General features: G+C 56.4%; 2 protein-coding genes across 3 annotated transcripts; one reads left to right on the forward strand and one right to left on the reverse strand.

Moving 5' to 3' along the window:
- Positions 1-194: 194 nt before the first annotated feature.
- On the forward strand, positions 195-13106 carry GIGYF1 (GRB10 interacting GYF protein 1). 2 transcript variants are annotated; one of them, XM_045819507.1, is made up of 29 exons: positions 195-386; positions 3698-3823; positions 4735-4965; positions 5658-5808; positions 6046-6157; positions 6253-6382; positions 6489-6584; positions 6742-6853; positions 6975-7083; positions 7423-7463; positions 7697-7867; positions 8105-8355; positions 8489-8597; positions 8707-8790; positions 9131-9268; positions 9469-9569; positions 9794-9965; positions 10088-10254; positions 10374-10474; positions 10560-10676; positions 10797-10897; positions 11019-11101; positions 11205-11348; positions 11430-11657; positions 11898-12082; positions 12184-12344; positions 12433-12596; positions 12679-12808; positions 12908-13106. In XM_045819507.1, the coding sequence occupies exons 5-29, from the start codon at positions 6123-6125 to the stop codon at positions 12958-12960; spliced, it is 3183 nt and encodes a 1060-aa protein (XP_045675463.1). In that variant the 5' UTR covers positions 195-386; positions 3698-3823; positions 4735-4965; positions 5658-5808; positions 6046-6122; the 3' UTR covers positions 12961-13106. The 2 variants fall into 2 exon arrangements, with proteins under 2 accessions (XP_045675463.1, XP_045675464.1); XM_045819508.1 differs by lacking the exon at positions 8707-8790 and having other exon boundaries at positions 199-386.
- Positions 13107-15474: 2368 nt separating this feature from the next.
- On the reverse strand, positions 15475-20729 carry GNB2 (G protein subunit beta 2). Its single transcript, XM_045819509.1, has 10 exons — positions 20568-20729; positions 18135-18280; positions 17881-17919; positions 17643-17749; positions 17251-17314; positions 17002-17164; positions 16841-16907; positions 16333-16534; positions 16029-16245; positions 15475-15948 (listed from the first exon to the last, which is right to left on the reverse strand). Exons 2-10 carry the CDS (start codon positions 18189-18191, stop codon positions 15842-15844), a joined length of 1023 nt encoding a protein of 340 aa, XP_045675465.1. The 5' UTR covers positions 18192-18280; positions 20568-20729; the 3' UTR covers positions 15475-15841.
- Positions 20730-20870: the final 141 nt, after the last annotated feature.

A 20870-nucleotide genomic window follows, 5' to 3' on the forward strand; every position in this document is an offset into this window, starting at 1 on the left:
GTCCCGAGACGAGCCGGGCTCCCGGGTCACGTGGCGGGGGTGGGGGCGTTGGGGACGGCGGGCGTCCAGGCCACGCCGGTGGGGCTCGAGGGGAGCAAGAGAGGTCGTGTGGGTAGGGGCTGGCCGGAGCCGGCGGGAGCGACGGAGGGAGGCGGTGGCGGCAGCGGCGGTGGCGAAGGGGCGGCCCTGCGTCCGTGTCACGTGGTGCGAGGCGGGCAGCCATCTTGCTACAAACACAAACAGAGAGGAGCGGCCGCCGCGGGAGCGCCAGCGCCCCTTCCCCTGCCGCCCCCGCCGCCTCCGGCCCGCCGCGCGCCGCCAGCCCGCCGCCCGCCAGCTGCCGCCCACGCCCTGTGACCGGAGTCTCGCGCCGCCTGCCAGCCGTGGTAAGCGCTCGGTGGCCCCGCCGCCCCCGGCCCGCAGCCGGGCCCGGAGCAGGCCCGCCCCCGACGCCGAGGCGGCCGCGTCGAGCCTGCAAGAGCCAGAGTGAGGGCCACCGGCACGGACCTTCTCTGGCTCTCTCCGAGGCCGCTGCCGCCAGGTTGCCGCCCCCGGGCCCTGGGGTCGGCCCCTCCCCCGGCGCGGCCTCCAGTGTCGCTGTCCCTCCCGGGGGGCGGCTGCCCTGGCCCCACGCACCTGGCGCCCCTCCCTGAAGGGCACGCTGTCCTCCCGGCCGGCCCGCCTCCTTCCCACCCCCGCGCTCCTAACGGTCGTTCTCCGATCCCTCTGAAATCCGGCCAGGGTTCCCAGGTCTCCCCCTGCCAGCATCCTCCGCCAGGTCCGCTCGGGGGCCCTGGCTCCGAATGCCCAGCGCTCCCAGGAGGTTCCTCAACGTGCCTCTGGGTTCCTGTTGGAATTAGCTGGGCCCTGCGTGTCCTAAAGTCCAAGCATTGCATGACTTTGGCAAATGTGGAAGCCTTTCCCCATAACCAGAGCACCTCTACTGGGTCTTCACCTGAATTTACTTTGAGCTAACAACACTAGTGCTTGGTCATCGGGGTCTCCTTCCCGGTTGCCTGGAAGTGTTAAACACGTTAGTCTTTTTCTGTTGCCAGTCTGGGCCTTTCCCTGTCCATCTCAACTGATGCAGCACCTCTGCTACGGCCTCTTTCACACGCCCCCCCACCCCGCAAGTTAACTTGAAGGAGATCCTCATACCACACCTCTTACCTAGTCATCACTGGAATTCCCAGTAAGCTTCCAGGTCTGGTCCATCAGAACCCCGGCCTTGGGAGAGGCTAAATCAATACTTGTTGGCTGGTTCTTTTCCTCCAGTCACCCAAGACTTATTCCACTCCTGCTTCTCAGTGCTGCTTTTCCAAAGGTCATCAACCTTTACACACCCTCTTTGCTGCTTGGAGCTCACATGCCAGTTGCAATTTAGCTCCACACCAACAGCCCCCAACTTGCCTCTGCAATATAAGCACCATGGGTACCAACCGGCAGGTCCCCTTTGCTGCTCACAGTGTGTGGGAGAATTTGCTTTCTGGCTCCTTCACCTGTTCGGTTTCCTGTGCAATCCCAGGCCACCTACCCCCCTTCCAGCTCCAATTTTATTTTCTACATTGTAGGTCTAGCGTGCCTTTGGGAAAGGTTGGGGCAGAGCTGGACTTTGTGTAGCTGCCACAGCCTGTATTGTAGACCAGGTACCATATGGTGATTACAGTTAAGTGAGTTGTGTTCTTAGACCCCTGGCCTGGCTTTTTCAACCAGTGGATGTGTTAGTATTGTGTGTGATGTGATGAATTAAAGGACCCCATTTTGCCCTTGCTTTGATGTCTGTAGTTGGAGTTTACAGTAGAAGAAAGCTCACCTTAGAGTAGAGAAGGTGAGAAGAGGAAGCTGTATGAAGGATTTAAAAAATCTAACAAATTTAAAATGGCTTAAAACTCACAAAGTATGTTTGAGAGTCTGGAGTGGTTCCTGCTGCTTGTGTGCCCCTTCTCCAGTCTGGATAGAGCGTCTAGGGACCTCTCCATACCCTGCTGGGGCAGCTGCAACCTCTCTTCCTTGTTTTCCCTGGCTGGAGCCCAAGACTGGGCAAGTGGGCAGAAGGGATCAAATGAGTTAAAGTATGGAAGTGCTTTGAAAACTGTTAGCTAAGTCGACAGACTGAGGAGCAGCATTTGTCAGGATGGCTCAAGAGTGGAGAGCTGGGGTAGCTGACCAACAGAGGATTTGGCTTGCGCCACTTTTTAAGCCTCTGAGTTCTCATTTACCATGCAGGGAGAATCTTTCCATCCTGAGAAAGGGCGGAGTCACCTCCAATAGGCTTGGGGCTGGGCAGTTGCTCAAATGTTGGGGAATTTAGTATTCTGCTTCTGTTAATAGTGATACTTTTCTGTGCCAAGGCATATTGCTCTGGATTGGGCTAATTTTAGGGGTGACGGAATGAGGGAATAGTGTTCTAAAGTTAGTGTGTACTTGGGACCACCTCTTCTCTGGATCTTTACCTTCTCCCTTGAGGTCTGAACCCCAGAGAACAGGCTCCCCTCCTAGTCCTTCAAGCCTGTTGTGAGCACCCAGGACCAGTGTGCATCCTCTCCCCTTGACTCCGGCAGGGGGCAGCCTTTTAATAGCAATAATTCAGATGCCAGTGGAGTGAGGATACACTGAGGCCTGATTAAGAGGAGCTGGTAGATGAGGTAGGCAGGTGCTGAGGACAGGGCAAGGGGTAGGGGCTAAGGTAGAATGAGCCTATGAGGAAATCCTTAAATCAAGTAGCCAGGAAAGGCTATGTCCTCACTGCTGTGCCTGCTGACTCTCCCACCCTTTTCCTTCACTGGAAAAGAATACAAACAATTGGCTATGCATTTGTGATAGAGAAACTTAGGACAATTTTTTTAAAAGATTTTATTTATTTATTTTTAGAGAGAGGGGAAGGGAGGGAGAAAGAGAGGGAGAGAAACACCAATGTGTGGCTGCTTCTCATGTGCCCCCAACTGGGGACCTGGCCCACAACCCAGGCATGTTCCCTGACTGGGAATCAAACCTGTAACCCTTTGGCTTGCAGGCCGGGACTCAAGTCCACTGAGCCACACCAGCCAGGGCGACAATTTTTTTTTTTTTTTTTAATTCTAGTCTTTTCCCAAGGATTTCCCTCCTGGCAGGGTTTCACATTTCTCTCATTGGACAGTATAATTAGGAATTATTTCCTTGCTCTTTAGAGGGGGAATGAACTGCAGTAAATTTGGTTTCTCTTGTTTTTTGTTCTTTTCAATAGAGAAAATAGGTGTTTACCTCTGCACGTGCATGGTGTAGAGGAGGGTTTCTCAATTGTGGCAATATTGACATTTTGAGCCAGATAGTTCTCTGTGGCAGAGTGCTGTCCTGTGCATTGTAGGATGTTTAGCAGCATCCCTGGCCCCTACCCACTAGATGCCAGTAGCACCTCCCAGTCATCCCAACCAAATATGTCTCCAGATTTTGTCAAATGTCTTCTGGAGAGCAGAGTGCCCTCTGTCCCTAATTAAGAACCACTAGCTTCAAGGAAACATGTGGAAAGACACAAACCTGCTTAGAGTGATGGAAATCGTGGGAGGCATGCGTGCTGCTGTGCTAGGATGGCCCAGTGAGCCACAATCTCGGGGACCAGGTCCTCCTCCTGCTGGGCCCACCTGTAGCCTTGGCCTTTTTCTCCAGCTGCTCCTGCGTTCCCTATCCCACCCCTGAATCCTCCTTATTTTTGCCTCTGCAGTTTTCCTGCTTCTCATACTGGGAGCCACTTTTCCTTTGCTCCTTGCAACCAGGACAGAAAGGCAAAGGCCAGCCGTGGAAAGCACCAAGGAGGGCCGCCTTTGCCACTCCCTGGCAAGGTGGGAGGGTGAGTTGTCCCTTTTCTGTTCCCTCTCCCTACAGTATAGTTTTCCATGCCACAGGACTCCTTTGTTCCTGTAGAAGATGGGCTTTTCTGGAGTGAATTGATAGAGGCTCAGAACAGCCTCTCCTGAGGTTTGTTTGAAGGAATTTGAGGTGTTTTTCTTGGAATGGGGAAGACTTAGGTACGTGACAGCTATCCTCAAATACCTTTTATTTTTCCCCTAAATCTTTTCTTTAAAAGGGTGATAAAATATATACCATTTTAACTATTTTTAAGTGTACAGTTCTGCAACATTAAATATATTCACATTGTTGTGTAGCTATCACCACCATCATCTCTAGAGATTTTTCATTTGCCCCATTTCAGCTGAAACTCTGTGTCCATTCAACAGCTACCCTTGCCCTGTAGCTCTGGGACCCACCACTGTACTCCCTTGTCTCTTCGAATTTGACTCCTGGGAATCTTTTATAAGAGGAGTCGTATAGCATCTATTCTTTTGTGACTGGCTTGTTTCACTTAGCATAAAGTCTTCAAGTTTTGTCCATTGGCCGAACTACATAAGGGTTGTAGCATTGAAAGAAATAACCTTACTCTGCTGTCTGGGGAGGCTTACTTGAATTCCATGAAGGGAAGAGCTTTTCAATAGGCTTCTGATGGCCACATGTGCTGTATCATATGTCATGACCAGGAGTATCCAGCCAGAGCAGTTGTAGAAGAGATGCCCATACCGAGGGAGGTCAGCCCTAGTCTAACTGGTCTCAAGCTCCATTTCACCCTAGGATGCTGGGATTCTGGGAGTAGATCCTGTTTCTGTCCTAGAGTTTTGCATTGTCTTCTGCTATGCAGCTGTAGGTGAGAGAGCCTCTGCCCCTTGGCTCTTCCAGTAGAAACCCTTCTTCTTCTTTCCTTCCCAGAGTTGTGGAGAGTCTTGGAGTTGATGGGCACTGTGGAGGCGCTCCGGTCCAGCCTCTTCCCCAACCAGTGAGGGAACCCTTGCACAGCCCCCTGAAACCCTGCTTGCCCGGAACCGCCAGGGATGAGCTGCCTCCTGAGAGCCTGCTCTACTGGTCCTTAGAGGGACAGGCCACTGCCAGTGCCGTCACTTCCGTCAGCCTCAGTAACTCTGACCTTACTTGTACTTTATGGTGAGAGGCTTTTTCTCAGCTTGTCTGATCATAACCTTGTTCCCTTTTTAGTTCTTTTTATTTGTGCTTGGGCTCTTTTTGATCCCAGGAAAGGGGTTTGGGTGTTCGTTCATATTTGGTAAATCAGCCCATGGGTGCGCTCGCTGGACTTTTCCTACGTGCAGTCTTCAATGTGTGCCCCAACTTTGTCCCTGGAATAGCATCCCCACACCCACTCCCTTGTACTGGCTTTTTCTTGAAACTGATTTTAGCTGCCAAGCAGTCAGCTCTGAAATTTTTCAGATGGGAAGTATATAATTTTTCTTCCAGATTAATCTCTAATTCTCTTCTCCATAAAACTGACCTTTTTTCTCCCTGGAATATTTGTGGTTCTAGTGGAATTTTTTTGTTGTTCGATTGTTTGTTTTTGTTTTTCTTTGTCCCGAATGTCCACAAAAGCTTTAAGTACCCTTTTACTGAATGCTATGCTGGGTGGCGAGAGGGCTGAGACCTGAAGAGGTGCCTGGCATGTTCTGTTCCTACCTCCAGCCCCTCAGTCAGGCTTTGCTTGTGAGGCTGAACATGTAGGGGGACAGAGATGAGGAGGACAGGGACTGTGGTTACTGTTAAATGCAGGGCAGAGGAGGGCCGAAGCAGGGAGACCCGTCTGACCTATTATTCAACCCACCTTGTCCGCCTCACCTCTCATTAAGGAATTTTCCCAGATGTGAAAGTCCCTTTCTGGGCACCACTGCAGTCAGACCAGCATCCAGTTGTTTGGGGGCCCTGGTTTACTCCAGCACAGGCTCCTGCCTGAAGAGAGGCTGGTCCCTGTTCTACTGCTGCCCGGAGTAAGGCTACCAGGTGGGTCTGGGTCGAGGGAGGGTACCCCTGCAGAAACAGAAGGGGCCCTAGCTACCCTCTTTTCCCCAAGTTTTCCCCTGTTGGGACTCTGGTTAACTCACGGTATGAGTGGCACATGGCTGGTTTAGGTGGTGAGTCCTTTTAGAACTCATTACCATGGTGGAGACTTATGTCTTATCCTCTTGGGGTTGTCTGGGTGTGCTGCCTCTAAGCCCAGTGTACCCTGTGCCTCCACAGGTGTTTGGAGAGTGAACTCTAAGTCCCCCCAACCCCTGCTCACCTCCTCTGACCTCTAGGACACACTCAGCTCCACGATGGCAGCAGAGACCCTCAACTTTGGGCCTGAATGGTGAGTCAGATGTGCTTTGGGTGGTGTGGAGAAGCCCAAAGGAAGAATAGGGCTGCTTAGACTCCTGTCTTTTTCCTTCCATGTCCTTTTTCTAGGCTGAGGGCCCTTTCTAGTGGTGGCAGTGTGGCCTCCCCACCCCCATCCCCTGCCATGCCCAAATACAAGCTGGCTGACTATCGATACGGGCGCGAGGAGATGCTGGCCCTCTACATCAAGGAGAACAAGGTGAGGAGTGGGTGTGGGTGGGTTATGTGGCCCAGCTGCCTATCTGGCCTTAGTGGAGAGGTCCCAAGAGCATGTGGTATCTTGGCCCTTCTGCCCTGATTTACAGGTCCCCGATGAGCTGCAGGACAAGGAGTTTGCTGCGGTGCTACAGGAAGAGCCACTGCAGCCCTTGGCGCTAGAACCTCTGACTGAGGAGGAGCAGGTGGGACTGGGCTGGGTTAGCTGTGGGCTGGGGCACTGGGGCTGCCTCTTGGAGGGGAGCTGGTTAGGGAAGACAGATGCTGGAGTGTGCAGTTCTGGACAGGGTGGGGGCAGTCAGGTGCCTGGGTCCTCACTCCCACCCCTGACTCCCTCCTCAGAGAAACTTCTCCCTGTCAGTGAACAGTGTGGCTGTGCTGAGGCTGATGGGGAAAGGGGCTGCTCCCCCCCCAGGTGGCACCTCCCGTGGCAGGGGCAGTACTCGGAGCCGAGGTAGGTGGGGGTGATAACATGTTCTGGGGGCAGCAGAGTAGGGGGGGCACGGGGCTGTGGTCTTAAAGGTGTGCAGTGGTGATCTGGCAGGTTTCCCATGTACATCTCACTTCTTTTCCAGGCCGTGGCCGCGGTGACAGTTGCTTTTACCAAAGAAGCATTGAAGAAGGCGATGGGGCCTTTGGTCGAAACCCCCGGGAGATCCAGCGTAGCCAGAGTTGGGATGACAGGTGCAGGCTGGAAGGAGATGGCATAGAGGCAGAGCACAGAGAAGCCCCAGGGTTAAGATCCAGGGTCCCATGAAAGAAGGCTTGGGTTTTTGTTATTAGAGGGTGGTAGGAGACCAGCCAAATAAGCCCTGATCAGAGATCGTGCTCTCTGCCCTCTTAACCTCTGTAGCCCTGCCCTTTCCTTCTGATCCTCCCAGCTCCCTCCTAGGCCTGATTTTTTCCTAGTTCCCCATCCCCTTCCTCCCTCCACCTTTCTCAGGGCAGAATGGACAGGTGTGCAGAGATTGCAAAGGTCAGGGAGGGAAGCTGTCCTTTGACCAACATCTTTCTGTCCCACAGAGGCGAGAGGCGGTTTGAGAAGTCGGCCAGGAGGGACGGAGGTATGGATAGTGGTGAGGGAGGAACCAGGCCCTGAAGGTCATTGAGAGGTGGGGGAGACTAAAATGGGTGGCCCCAGTGAAGGGGACATTTCCTGGGTAAGGTGTGGAGGGAGGGCAGGAGGATGCAGCATTGGGCTCCTCTCTCTCAGTGAGGATTATAGAAAGAGTCTTTCAGGCTGTGGCTGCTGCTCCATTGACTGTTTTCTTCCACCTGTGCTTCCCCCACCCCTAAGCACGATCCGGGTTTGAGGAGGGAGGGGCTGGTCCGAGAAAGGAACATGCCCGCTCAGATAGTGAGAACTGGCGTTCCCTCCGGGAGGAGCAAGAAGAAGAAGAAGAGGGCAGCTGGAGACTTGGGGCAGGACCCCGGCGAGATGGTGACCGCTGGCGTTCAGCCAGCCCTGGTGAGATTGGAGCCAGATGAGTATTGTAGGGGGCGGGGGTGGGGTGGAGGGCAGCAAGAATATCCCATGCAGGGGCTTTCATGGCCAAAAGGAGGGAGCTGAAAGTGTTCTCAAGTGGAGTGTATGGGGGAGCAGTCCTGGAACTGCTGGGGGTTCCAGGGGTTTGGGGGACAGCAGAAGAGGAGTCTCTGGCTCGACTGGGATATAGATTCTCCTCCTCTGACTTTTCCTGCTCAGATGGTGGCCCCCGCTCTGCTGGCTGGCGGGAACATGGGGACCGACGTCGAAAGTTTGAATTTGATTTGCGAGGGGATCGAGGAGGATGTGAAGAAGAGGGACGGGGTGGAGGGGGCAGCTCTCACCTTCGGAGGTGCCGAGGACCTGATGGCTTTGATGACGACAAGGATGGGCTCCCAGAGTGGTGCCTGGACGATGAGGATGAAGAAATGGGCACCTTTGATGCCTCCGGGGCCTTTTTGCCTCTCAAGGTATCCACCTGTGAGGAGATCAGAGGAAGACTTTTATGAGAAGGTGGTGGGACCTGCCCTGATGGGGTCCTCCTGTTTCTATCTGTTTATCCTTTGTCCTTTCACTCCCATTGTATCCCCTAATCCCATGCAGAAGGGCCCCAAGGAGCCCATTCCTGAGGAGCAAGAGCTTGACTTCCAGGGTCTGGAAGAAGAAGAGGAAGAGCCTTCTGAAGGGCTGGATGAGGAGGGGCCTGAGGCAGGTAAGCCTGCAGGGGTTGGGTAAGGAGAAGGCCTGAGAACCTGGATCTGGGCCAGATGGGTAGAGGTTTCCCCCACCAGGCTAGGTACAGGCTTTCCACTCACCTGCAGGAGGAGGTTGCTTAGAAACTCAAGGAAAGCAGATGCTGACAGGTGTGGGGAGGAACCTGGAAACAACAGGGCTATGTCTTAAAGGTAGTGTGTCATAAAAATCAAGCGTAATCAAAATGACCTTTGCAAATCCCTTGAAAAATCTGTAAAGCACAGCAGTAAATTTATGGTATTGTACATACATCCCTGGACAGTGCTGCGGACACACATGCCCATGTCAGCATTGTAGGGGCAAAAGAAGGGTGCTAAGTGGGGTTTGTGGTGGTGAGTCACTGAGTATTAGTTGAGTTGACCAAAGTCAAGTTGGTGAAATCAATACCCAGAGGCCCAAGATCTGGCCACAAATGGAGGGTTTGTGCTAAATCATTTTTAAAGCCTTTTAGTTCTTTGGTTTTGAATTCTGGTAATTACCCTTCTCTCTCAGATGGGAAGGAACTGACCCCACTGCCGCCTCCAGAGGAGAAGTCCAGCTCTTCATCCCCATTGGCTACCTTGGGCCCACTCTGGGGCACTAATGGGGAAGGAGGTGATGCTGTGGAGAAAGACCTGCCAGTTGCCGAAGGTAGCCAGAGAGTAGGGCTGCCTTTTCTCTGGAGTCAAGAGCTGGTGGGGGAACTGCTCCTCTTCTTGTGGGAAGGAAGTGCACAGGGTATTTGTGTGGGGGCTACAGTAGAGCCTGTTTTTCTGGAATGAGAGTAGATAGGGGACTGTCTTGTGCCTTCTTTGGACCCTTCCCCCCAATTCCATTTTCTTTGCTCCCAGGAGATGATTTGAGGGCTATGCAGCTGAGTTCTGGAGTGGGCTCACCCCCTGGCCCGTCTGGAGATCTAGAAGATGATGAAGGCTTGAAGCACCTGCAGCAGGTTGGGTGGGGGCAGGGGCCCTAAGAAGGCTCTACAGATCCTCTCCTACAGGGAGGACAGAAAGCCATTGTTAGTCTGTCCCTCTGCCTGGGTACCAGGCTCTTCCCTGTCTGTCCCTCTGTCCCACTGCATCCAGCTCACCCCAGCCCGACTTTACCCCCGGCCCTGTCCTGCTGTTGCTGTGATTGGGCAGTTGAGTCTTCCCTCTCTCCCTGGGCTCCCAGGAGGCAGAGAAGCTCGTGGCATCCCTGCAGGACAGCTCCCTGGAAGAGGAACAATTCACAGCCACCATGCAGGCCCAGGGACTGCGCCACTCTGCAGCTGCCACTGCCCTCCCCCTCAGCCATGGTGCAGCCCGGAAGTGGTTCTACAAAGACCCACAGGGAGAGATCCAAGGTGCCCGTGGGGACTAGGGGGGGCACGCAGGATTGCTGCTGGGGATGAGGGCACACCGTCATTCTCTTTCAGGGCTTCTTTGGCACACCTTTCTAACCAAAGCCCCCCTTCTCTTGGTCCAGGCCCTTTCACAACACAGGAGATGGCAGAGTGGTTCCAGGCAGGCTATTTCTCCATGGCTCTGCTTGTGAAGCGTGGCTGTGATGAGGGCTTCCAGCCACTGGGTGAGGTGATCAAGATGTGGGGTCGTGTGCCCTTTGCCCCGGGGCCCTCACCACCCCCACTGCTGGTAAGCATACCCACTTTTGGGCAGGGCAGGGAGGGGAGGCAGGAGCCTGGTGGATGTCAGGTGGGTTGTGTGGAGCATGACATAGTCAGAACTGTGGGAATACTCTTACCCTTACTCAGGGAAACATGGACCAGGAGCGGCTGAAGAAGCAACAGGAGCTGGCAGCAGCGGCCTTGTACCAGCAGCTGCAGCACCAGCAGTTTCTTCAGCTGGTCAATAGGTACAGGGGCCTAGAAGGGCCTATAAATAGAGTTGGGCACTGGGGGTATGGGCGGACCCCCTCATGCCTGTCTTCCTATCCACAGCCGCCCCCTCCAGCAGTGTGGGCTCCGGGAAAAGGCGGCTCTGGGGGACCTGACACCACCGCAGCAGCAGCAGCTTACCGCCTTCCTGCAGCAGCTCCAAGCTCTCAAACCTCCCAGGTCTGTGGGCTGCTCTGTCTGTGGCATCACGTGCATGAACCCTCAGAATATGTAAAGTGGGGATATGGAGCAGCCTGGAGACGGGTTTAGGGTGCTGAGAATCAGTGATTTGCTCCTCAGAGGTGGGGACCAGAACCTGCTCCCGACGATGAACCGGTCCTTGTCGGTGCCAGATTCGGGTTCCCTCTGGGACATACATACCTCAGCCTCATCACAATCAGGTGTGTGGCCAGCCCAGCAGTCTCTGGGGGAGTAGAGACCTCAGGGGCTGTGCCTCCCCCTCAAGTTGTTTCAGTCCAGGGGGCCTCAGCGCCCTCCTGCAGCTACCTTTGCCTCCTGCAGGCGGTGAGGCCAGTCTTTGGGACATACCAATTAACTCTTCGACTCAGGGTCCAATTCTAGAACAACTCCAGCTGCAACATAAAGTGAGTAGGCATCCTGGGGCTGGAGTCCTTGGTGTCAAAGGCTGAATTGATGCGGGGAGTCAGGGTGGCCCTATGTCTGATGTCTGATCTTACTGACTTTCAGTTCCAAGAGCGCAGAGAAGTGGAGCTCAGGGTGAAGCGGGAGGAGGAGGAGCGCAAGCGCCGGGAGGAGAAGCGACGCCAGCAGCAGCAGCAGGAGGAGCAGAAGCGGAGGCAGGAAGAAGAGGAGTTGTTTCGGCGCAAGCAGGTGGGTGCCCAGCTGAGCCCTCAGCCTGCTTGACCTGAGCTTGGGGCCAGATTGCTGGCCCTCACTCTCTCTCTGGTTCAGGTGCGGCAACAGGAGCTACTGCTGAAGCTGCTACAACAGCAGCAGGCAGTGGCCGCAGTCCCAGTGCCCCCTGCACCCAGCTCCCCGCCCCCATTGTGGGCTGGCCTGGCCAAGCAAGGACTCTCCATGAAGACGCTGCTTGAGCTGCAATTGGAGGGCGAGCGACAGCTGCATAAGCCGACTCCGCCTCGGGAGCCATCACGGGCTCAGGCCCCCAACCACCGAGTGGTGAGCAAGCTGGGCCCTTCCCTGATTGCCTTGCAACTTTGGGCCCCCAGGAACCCCTTCCAGTTGGCTCTCAGGGTGTCCCGGGAGTGGGGTGGGGAGCCCTGGTCCATGTCTGACTCTAAAGGACCTCTCCTGTGTGGTCCTAACTTTGTCCCCGCTTTGACATAAATAAGCCTCCCCACTTAGTTTTGAGTATGTGTCTCTGTTTGGGCCACCCTGACTTCCTGCCATCTGTACCAGCTTGGGGGCCTGGGCGCAGCCCCCCAGAACCAGTGGGTATCTGAGTCTGGGCCACTGTGGGGCGGGCCCGACAAGAGTGGGGGCGGCAGTGTCGGCCTGGGGCTTTGGGAGGACACCCTCAAGAGCAGCGGGAGCCTGGCCCGCAGCCTGGGCCTGAAGAACAGCCGGAGCAGCCCCTCTCTCAGGTGGGTGCTGGGGCCTACAGGGTCCGGGCTAGGGCTGGGATAGAAGGATGTGGAACACCTGAACTGATCTCTTGCCTTTAATCCATCCTCCTCCCACTTAGTGACTCGTACAGCCACCTGTCAGGTCGGCCTGTGCGCAAAAAGACAGAGGAGGAAGAGAAGCTGCTGAAGTTGTTACAGGGCATCCCCAGGCCCCAGGATGGCTTCACCCAGTGGTGTGAGCAGATGCTGCACACACTGAGCACCACCGGCAGCCTGGATGGTATAGGTGGCAGACCCTGGGAGTTGGCTGGGCCAGGGTGCCAGACCTATATCATGTAGGCCCTGATAGCCACCATCCTGCCCTGTAGTGCCCATGGCTGTAGCGATCCTCAAGGAGGTGGAATCCCCCTATGATGTCCATGATTATATTCGTTCCTGCCTGGGGGACACGCTGGAAGCCAAAGAATTTGCCAAACAATTCCTGGAGCGGAGGGCTAAGCAGAAAGCCAGCCAACAACGGCAGCAGCAGCAGGTGAGGTTTCATGTCCCCCCACAGGGGAGGATAAGGTCGCTCAGCACCCTCCTGACTCCCCCTCGCTCTCTGCTGCTGGCAGGAGGCTTGGTTGAACAGCGGTTCTCTGCAGACGGCCTTTCAGACCAACCACAGCACCAAACTCGGCCCTGGAGAGGGCAGCAAGGCCAAGAGGCGTGCACTAATGCTGCACTCGGACCCCAGTATCTTGGGTACGTTTTGGGGGTGGGGCCAGCAAGGAGGCTTTTTCATGAACATGGAGCAGGCACCTTTTTAGGTGAGAGCTCAAACCCAGCTTCTTCCGGCTTCAGGGTACTCCCTGCACGGACCCTCTGGTGAGATCGAGAGCGTGGATGACTACTGACCAGCCCGTCCCACCAGCCCCCCTGGGCTGTAGGCCAGGGGCAACAGCAGCAGCTTGGACCCTTGGGTCCCCAGCCTGCAAGCTCCCAACAAGGAGCGTAGGAGGAAGCAGGGGCAGGGTCCCCAGCACTTGTTACAAACCACACGATGCACCTTAACTCACCCACCACGAGGCACTTTAATAGATTGGGGAGAAGGGTTTTTTTTTCTTTCTTTTAAAAAAAATTTTAAACAACATTGAAGAAAACATTAGGAGAGACAAAAAAATATTGTTAAAAACTAGACTCTAAGCACCCCTTTCTCCTCTGGGGATTGTAGGGGTGACAATGGAAGGTCCAGAGTTTTTTGTTTTGTTTTTTAAGAAAAAAGAAAAACAACGGAAAAAAAAAAAAAGGTTAGGAGGCTGAAAGAAAAAACACACTGTTATTTTGGGGCAGTGGGGACATGACCCCACCGATCTGTCCTGTCTGGCCCCCAAGGCTGCACTTACCCTCCCTGCCCTGCCAGTTGGGCCATTGGGGTAACTGGAAGCTGGGGTGCCAGCAGTTTGCACATCGAGGACCTCTCAGCCCCACCGGCCGGACTGCTGTGAAAGGCCCCCTTGTTGCTATGACTGTGGCAGAGATGTCCGGGGTCGGGGCCAAAGGAGCCCCTTGGCTTTGCTGCTTTGGGGAAAGTTGCACAAATGGGCCAGGCCACCTCCCCTCCCCAGGTGGCTGACGGGGTAGATGGCAGAGGGCCAGCCGGTGCCAACCTCATCTGGCTGTCAGGGCAGCAGAACTTCCACTCTGGTCCTGGTGAGGGGCTTCCCCCACCACTGCCATTGGGGGGACTGGGTGTGAAGTGTAAAGCCCCAGCTCCCTGCCTTGCCACATGAATGTATTCCTTGGGCCACAAGCCCCTGCTGCACCCCCTTGAGTGAGGTGGGGGCAGAGCAGTTCCTCTAGGAGCTGGAGAGAGGCACCACATAATGACTATTTCTCCTGTGAAGGGGGTGAGAGGAGAGGCCCAGGAGGCCAAGGGAAGTGGGCAGCTTGGAGCTTCAGGTTGCAGTGTGGGGTTGTTGGAAGGGAGCCCTGCTCCTGCAGCTGGCTGGCTGTGTGGGATGTGGACCACCCAGCTCTGCCCTGACCCCTCCATCGACCAAACTGGAGAGGAGTGAGTGGCCTCACCCCTCCCTGCTCCCCTGATGTGTTCTTAATGTTGGGTAAGGTCGGGGGTGAGGGAAGTCAAGACTAGAAGTGTCTGTCTCTCCTAAGTTGGGGGAGGTGGTCCTTCTGCTCACCAACCTATTCCTGATCACCTGCCTAGGTTTGTCTCCATTTGTGTGTGTGTGTGTTTTTTTTAACAGTTTGTTGTATCTTTTTGGTTTTCATCTAATTTCTCCTGTTGACCTCACTGCTCAGAGTGCAGTATTAGGGCAGGACTCTGCCACTGCCTCCCCTCCATGAATGTATTTCTCCTTCCTGCCCTGGGGAATTGGGGAATAGCCCGTTTTCTTTCCCCATCCATCCCTAGAGATACCACGTTTTTTGTTTTGTTTTTGTTGTTTCGTTTTTGCACCAAAGTGGCAACTGGGTCAGTGTTGGGGGAAAAAAGCTGGCCTGGGGTCGGGGGTGAAGGGGCTCCCTCCACCTGCTTCTCCCTGGTTTCAACAGTGTTAGCGTCAGTGAAAAGACAATATTCTCTCTAAAGCAATAAGGGGGTGATGGGCCAGGGGAAAATGTCTTGCTGCTGCTGGCCCCCCAGCTCCCCCTTTCCTCTCGCCAGTATTTGGCGGCATTAGAGGTGTGGGGGGGGGAGTACTGTTGTGACTGAATGTAACTGCCCCCACCCCTGCCGCAGCCAATGCAGGGGGAGGGGGGATGACACTCTTCCCCTCTCTTCCTCCCCTTCCCCCCAGCTAAAGAGACTTTGAACTTAGGGGGCCCTTGAGCCTGGAGAGGCCTTAACCCTGTGAGGAAGTGTAGGGGGAGCCCTCTCCCACCCTATCCCCTTCTGAGAGTGGTCAATGTTTACAAGTCCCTGAGCCCCTAGCCCAGGGACTCAGCCCCCCGTTGCTGTCCCTTCCCAGGTCATTTTCCTGGGCCCTCGCTGCTCTCCTGCCCTTGGGGTTGGGGTGGGTGCAGGGGCCTTCTCTATTCCCTTGTCTGCCTTGTACCCACAATCTCCACCCTGTTATTCCTCCTCCTCCTACCTGCCTTGTAAATACTCCCCCCTCCCAATAAAACTTGGTGTGTGTTCCCTTCTGCCTCTGCATCTTTTCTTGGGGGAAGGAGGTAGAGGGGATAGAGAGGCAGAGCTCAGAGCTGGAGTGGTTGGTAGTCAGAATGGAGGGCTGTGTTTTTTAGGAAGAACTACAGCCTTACTGTGCAAAAGTCCTGCCTATGGCTCCAGCTTTCCTCTGAGAAGAATGGGATTTCCTCTCTGGCCCCCTACTTGGTAGGACCCCATACCCTGCAGCTGATAAGCCCTCCCTGAAGTGAGGAAGACACAAGCAAGAGGAGCAACCAGGTACAGAGTTGGAATTGGTTCCTTTATGGAAAAACTGAAAATATAATAAAAATTAAAATAAAACCAGTTTAAAAAAGCCAGCCCCTGGAGTTTCCACCTCCTGCCTCTGACCCTCCAGGGGGATGAGGCCCTGACCCCAGGGCAGCTAAAGAAGGAGGGCTTTCTGCCCCTCTTCCCCCATTCTATCCCCATTTTTATTTCCACAGTGGGGGCCCCGGGAGGAACCAAACCTGGGTAAGGGAGCAGGGACCCAAGGCCCCTGTGGCCAGGGGAGGGAAGCTCATGTGCCTCCAGCCCCAAAGCTCCCGGCCTGTAGTGTGGGCGTGGGCAAGGCCCCTCCTGGCCGGGCCCAGTTGGAGTTGGGGCTATTAGTTCCAGATCTTGAGGAAGGAGTCCCAGGAGCCTGTGGCCACAGCCATGCCATCGTCAGTGACCCCAAGGCAGCTCACACGGTTGTCGTGGCCAGCAAGGACACCTATGAGGAAGGGTTACATCAGAACTAATCTGGCCTGGGTTCCCGTCCTCACTTGTCCCCACCCAGCACCCAGCTCTCACCAGCACGGTCGCCCTTCATGGCATCCCAGATGTTGCAGTTGAAGTCATCGTAGCCAGCGAGCAGCAGCCGGCCACTTCGAGAGAAGGCAACAGAGGTGATGCCACAGATGATGTTGTCATGGGAATACATGAGGAGCTCCTGGTCCGCCCTCAGGTCAAAGAGGCGGCACGTGGCATCGTCAGAGCCCGTGGTGAAGGCATAGCCATTGGGGAAGAACTACAGGACACAATCAGAGTGGAATAAGGGCACAGCAGGGCCAGGAGCCTGGCAGAGATGCACTAGCCCAGCCTGCCCAGAACTTACAGCCACAGCATTGATGTCAGATTCATGGCCAATGAAGGTCTGTCTGCACATCGAATCTCGCACATCCCACAGCTTGATAGAGGCATCACAGGCACCTGACACAAAGGTGCGGCCATCGGGGGCCAGTGACAAGGACATCACATCCCCACTATGTCCAGCAAAACCCACTGTCTGCTGGCCTGTCTCAATGTCCCACAGGGCACTAGAAAGGTGGCAGGAAGAAGGAAAGGATTAGAGAGGAGAAGTTCGAGCAGACTCCCTCCCTGCCTAGTCCTCCACCACATGAGCCCAGACCCAACAGCCTCCACAGAAGGGGCACAGGAGCCCCAGAGTCACAGAAACCTACTCTTGTCTCCTTCCTGCCACAGGAGGAGGCTAGGTGTTCAGAATAAGAGCTCTGCCCTTGTTTGCTCAGGGTATGTGTACTATAAGCTGAGCTCTGAGGCAGTAGTCCCCCAGGCAGGAAGTGTGGGTGAGCCCCAACTGCCTATCCTTGGCAGGGCCTCACCAGGTGGTGTCCCCAGAGCTGGTGATGATTTGGTTGTCATCCAGGAAGCGGCAGCATGACAGGTACCCTGGGGAAAGGGGCTGGTCAGCCAGGTCTCTAAGGGAGTACAGCACAACCTGTCCCCCACCAACAGCACCTGTGCCCTACCAGGCCCCTCTCACCAGTATGGCCAGGCAGCTCCCGGCTGACCCTGACATTGCCCTCACGAGTCTTGAGGCTGTAGATGGAGCAGATGTTGTCCAACCCCCCACAGGCCACAAAGTTCCCTGAGGGTGCGTACGCACAGGTCATGACCCAGGAGGAGCGCAGTGGGATGGCATGGACCTAGGAAGGAGGGACAGTGCCCAGGGTCAGAGCCAACCTGGCAGGGCCTGCAGCCCACCCCATCCAGCTTTGGCCATCACCTCTACCTTGTTGGTGGTATAGCTGTCCCAGATGATGAGCTTCCCATCCTGGGAGGCGCTGACCAGCAGCCTGTTGGAAGGTGGCAAGGGAGAGGCATAGGGATTAGGATGTAGAGCTCTTTCTGGAGGAAGGGACACCCTTGGCAGTGTCCCATCTGGTGGGAGGCCCTTCTGAGACAATTCCCAGCAGCAGCCCAGAAGTTCTTATCTGTATGGACCTCTTTCTGGTCACTTGGAGGCATCTGGGAGTCACAGTCTTCCCAAACATACTCAGCAACATGGGTCATCTCCCCAAGCCTGCAAGGCTGCCCCTCCTCACCACCCCGACTCTGCTTGCTATAAACTCAGTCCCAGGGCAAACACAAAAGCTCAGCGCTCAATCCCTACCACACACATACCTTGAGTCTGTCCCCCAGTGCATGGCATAGATCTTTGCCAGGTGCCCACGGAGGGTCCTCCGTGTCCTCATCTGGATCCTCCCCACTGGGTCCAGCCCAGCTGTGATCTGGAGGTGGAGGCAGAATAGATCAGGGAGGGGCAAGTGGTAGAGTAGAGCTCACTGCTAAGCAGTATGCCTCAAATCCTTGCCCCTTGCTCCTTCCCTTCACCCCAAGTCCAGCCTTGGATTCATCTTACCTGGGTCAGTGTTGAATCCCCACATGCTTTTCGGGCATCCTATAAGAGACAGCCAAGAAGGTCAGAGAGGCAGGAGAGAAGAGGAGGGAGAGGGAGAAGAGGAAAGAACACAGGAAATAGGGGTGGAAAGGATAAGACAGTAGGGGTTAGGGTACACACCCACACACAGGACAGCCCCCCACCTCCAGCACACACAGTTGCCTGGCCCTGCCAGTTCAGCCCCCAACCCCCAGCTCAGCCGGCCAGGCTCTCACCCGGATCTGGTTCCGGAGCTGCTCAGCCTCCTGTCTCAGTTGCTCCAGCTCACTCATGGCGCCGGGCCCGTGGGGCGGGGTTGGGGGCGGCTGGGGGCCGCGGGACGGGGGCTGGGGGAGGCAGCTCCTCGCCTCTGGCCCGAGGCCTGGGGGATTGCAGGGCTGACGTCAGGCCCAAGGCCACACAGCAAAGGGAAGAAAGGCGGGGTTGAAGCCCACAGAAATGGGTGAACAAGGGCAGAAGAGAAAGGGGGCGGCAGTGATGGCGTGGGTCTCCCGGGCAGAACCTAGGGCCTCTGGCACAGATGTAGCCTAGGGGATAGCTGACTTCCCCAATCTTCTTCCCGCCCCCCGGAAACGGAGCGGGAAGTGCAAGAGGAAGCGCAGGGGAAACCCCTCCCTCGGACAGAAGCCCGGGCGGGACACCCGCGACAGGAACTAGGGGGAAGTGAAGGCGGGGCAGAGTGGAGAGGGGGTGGGAGTCCCTTCAAAACAGACTAGGCATCTGCCCCGGCCCGCACGGGCACCGCCCAACTAGTACCTTATTTTAAAAGGGGCGGTGCCTCTTTAAATTCACCCCCACACGCCCCACACCTTCCGCACACACCCCCCAAGCTTAAGACAACGGCGGGTGGGGGCAGACCTGAGGGGGAAGCTAGGCTGTTCGTGGGGTTGCCTAGGCAACCGTCACCCGGACTGAGAGCACCTCATTGGTGAAGTGTCCCCACCCTAGCCCGGTTGCCAAGGCAACCGCATCCAAGGCAGAGACCTGTAGGGTGGGTGACCCCACCCCCGGCCCCATCGCCTCCGCCCGACCTAGCCTCCCGCTCCTCCCCAGAACCGGCCAGGGTGGCTGTTTACAGGATTTGGGAAAAGCCGATTGGGCACTAATAGGTTCGGGACGGCTCACCCCGGATAATCCCTGGGCCGGCTGCACCCCATTAGCCGCCCGCGGCAGGTGGAAGCGAGGGTGGTGGGGAGGATAGCCTCAAGCCGCTGCTCCCTCCAGAGCCGAGGCCGTCGGCTCCGGCGCGCCGCAGAAAGCCCGTGGGAGCCGCTCACAAGTAATTAGGGCTCCGAAGAGAGGTCCCCCGCCCTGAGGCGCAGAGCTGCTCTCTCCCCGGCGCCGGCGCCGGCGGGCAGGCGAGCGGCGGCCCCAGGCGGCCCGTCCCTGCTCCCTCAGCACCCCAGGATCCCAACCCGCGAACTCGTTGCAGTGACCCCAGGAGCCTGGCTGGCTCTGCTCAAGGACCCGGAGTCCTGCATCCCCCCCTTTGGCCACCTGTGTGATCTGGCCATGCACACTGCACTCCGCCAATCCGGGCGTCCCCGACTCTGTTCCCACTTCCCCCAGGCCTGGGCGTTCCTCTTCCCCACTGACATTTCCCCTCTAGTCAGTTCAGCTTTCTACGCCAGGGCCAGGGGATGCCCCTCAGAAAAGCTAAGCAGGGGACAAAGCCTCTCCTCACTCCACCTCCCCAGCTCCGGACAAAACCCCTTCCTTCCAGCTGCCTGCAGCCCCGGGCGAATGGCAACGCCAAAGGCCCAGGGCAGAAGAAAGCCGACCAGAGGAAGCTGCGGGGGTCTGGGGCGACGCTCTAGCCCTCAGTCCCCATCACCCTTCGGGGCCCCTTCAGCGTCCCCCGAATTCTGGGCACACAGTAGCCGGGGTCCCAAGGAGAAATGGGGGTGCCACCACCTCCGCAAGTCTGGCGGGGCGAAGGGGAGGGGACAAGGGAGGGTCCCGGATCTGGCAGCTGGAAGGCGCGGGCCAGTGCCGCGATGCGAAGCGCAGTGGGCCTGGCCCTTCAGCCCCCACGACCTCCATCTTGCCCAAAAGAGAGCTGGGCAGGGGTTCCCGGGAGCTAGGCTTGGGGTTAGGACTAGTAAAGGAAAAGGAGTACCGAGGACTCCCTTCCAGGGTAATGGGGCCAGAAAACACCGGCAGAACGCAAATCGAGGGTAGGGTAGTGGCGAAGGAAAGAGTGGCCTCACGGCCTTGCCTGCCTCTCTGAGGATTCTGGAGTTTTGCAAGACGAATACTGCCGGGGGTGCGAAATGGGAGAACACAAGGGGTGCTACCCAGGGGCAAACGGGGGTGGAGGTGGGGGAGGGGGGCGGAACGGGGCCTACAGGAAGCTCTGAATTTGCCCCCAACTTCTCAGGGAGCAAGAGACAGGCGGGGCCCGGATGGGATCTAGGGTCAGACAACATGCGCCTAACGGTGCAGAGAGGGTGTGCATTGGGGGCGAGGGTCTCCCAGTTCCCCTTCCGGGTTTAGGAGCGACAGGGCCAGAAGAAGGGAGGGGAGGTCTGGGGAGTTACGTCCGCTCCCAAGAGGCCAGATCCGGGAGACGGAAGGAAGAAAGGTTTCTCTCCCCCAGGGGAATTTGGGGATGGGGGAATGAGGACTCCTTTTGTCAGCGGAGGTACCTGTGGCGATGGGACTCTACCAAGGGTCGCTAGAGGAGCAAGGAAGGTCCTGTCTTCCTCCGCGGCGGAGGCGGCAGCGGCGGCGACGCGGATGGATTCCCTCAGTCACCCCAACTCAACCGTCCAGCGCTGCTCTCCCCAGAGCGGAGGGATCCCGCCCGCCAGTGACGCGGCCGTCGCCGCCGCGCCCAGGGCCCGGCTGGGCGAGACCAACTACTTAGTAGGGGGAGGCCGAAATGATAATACTAGTTGGTCAAAGATCGACTCACTCACAACGAAGATTTTTCTCCATACTATTTCGTC

Source organism: Phyllostomus hastatus, unplaced genomic scaffold (assembly GCF_019186645.2).
Source record: "Phyllostomus hastatus isolate PE091 unplaced genomic scaffold, TTU_PhHast_1.1 phas_scaffold_385, whole genome shotgun sequence".
Lineage (NCBI taxonomy): Eukaryota > Metazoa > Chordata > Mammalia > Chiroptera > Phyllostomidae > Phyllostomus > Phyllostomus hastatus.

Bases quoted from the DNA above. Each gene is read 5' to 3' on its own strand.
- GNB2 (XM_045819509.1), bottom strand. From the start codon at position 18,191: ATGAGTGAGCTGGAGCAACTGAGACAGGAGGCTGAGCAGCTCCGGAAC. The intron at 17,750-17,880 runs GTAAGATGAATC...CTCCACCTCCAG, and splicing joins GGGATTCAACACTGACCCAG to ATCACAGCTGGGCTGGACCC. The intron at 16,908-17,001 runs GTGAGAGGGGCC...CCCTTTCCCCAG, and splicing joins GGAGCTGCCTGGCCATACTG to GGTACCTGTCATGCTGCCGC.
- GIGYF1 (XM_045819507.1), top strand. From the start codon at position 6,123: ATGGCAGCAGAGACCCTCAACTTTGGGCCTGAATG. The intron at 8,598-8,706 runs GTAAGCCTGCAG...ACTCACCTGCAG, and splicing joins TGAGGAGGGGCCTGAGGCAG to GAGGAGGTTGCTTAGAAACT. The intron at 12,809-12,907 runs GTACGTTTTGGG...TTCCGGCTTCAG, and splicing joins CTCGGACCCCAGTATCTTGG to GGTACTCCCTGCACGGACCC.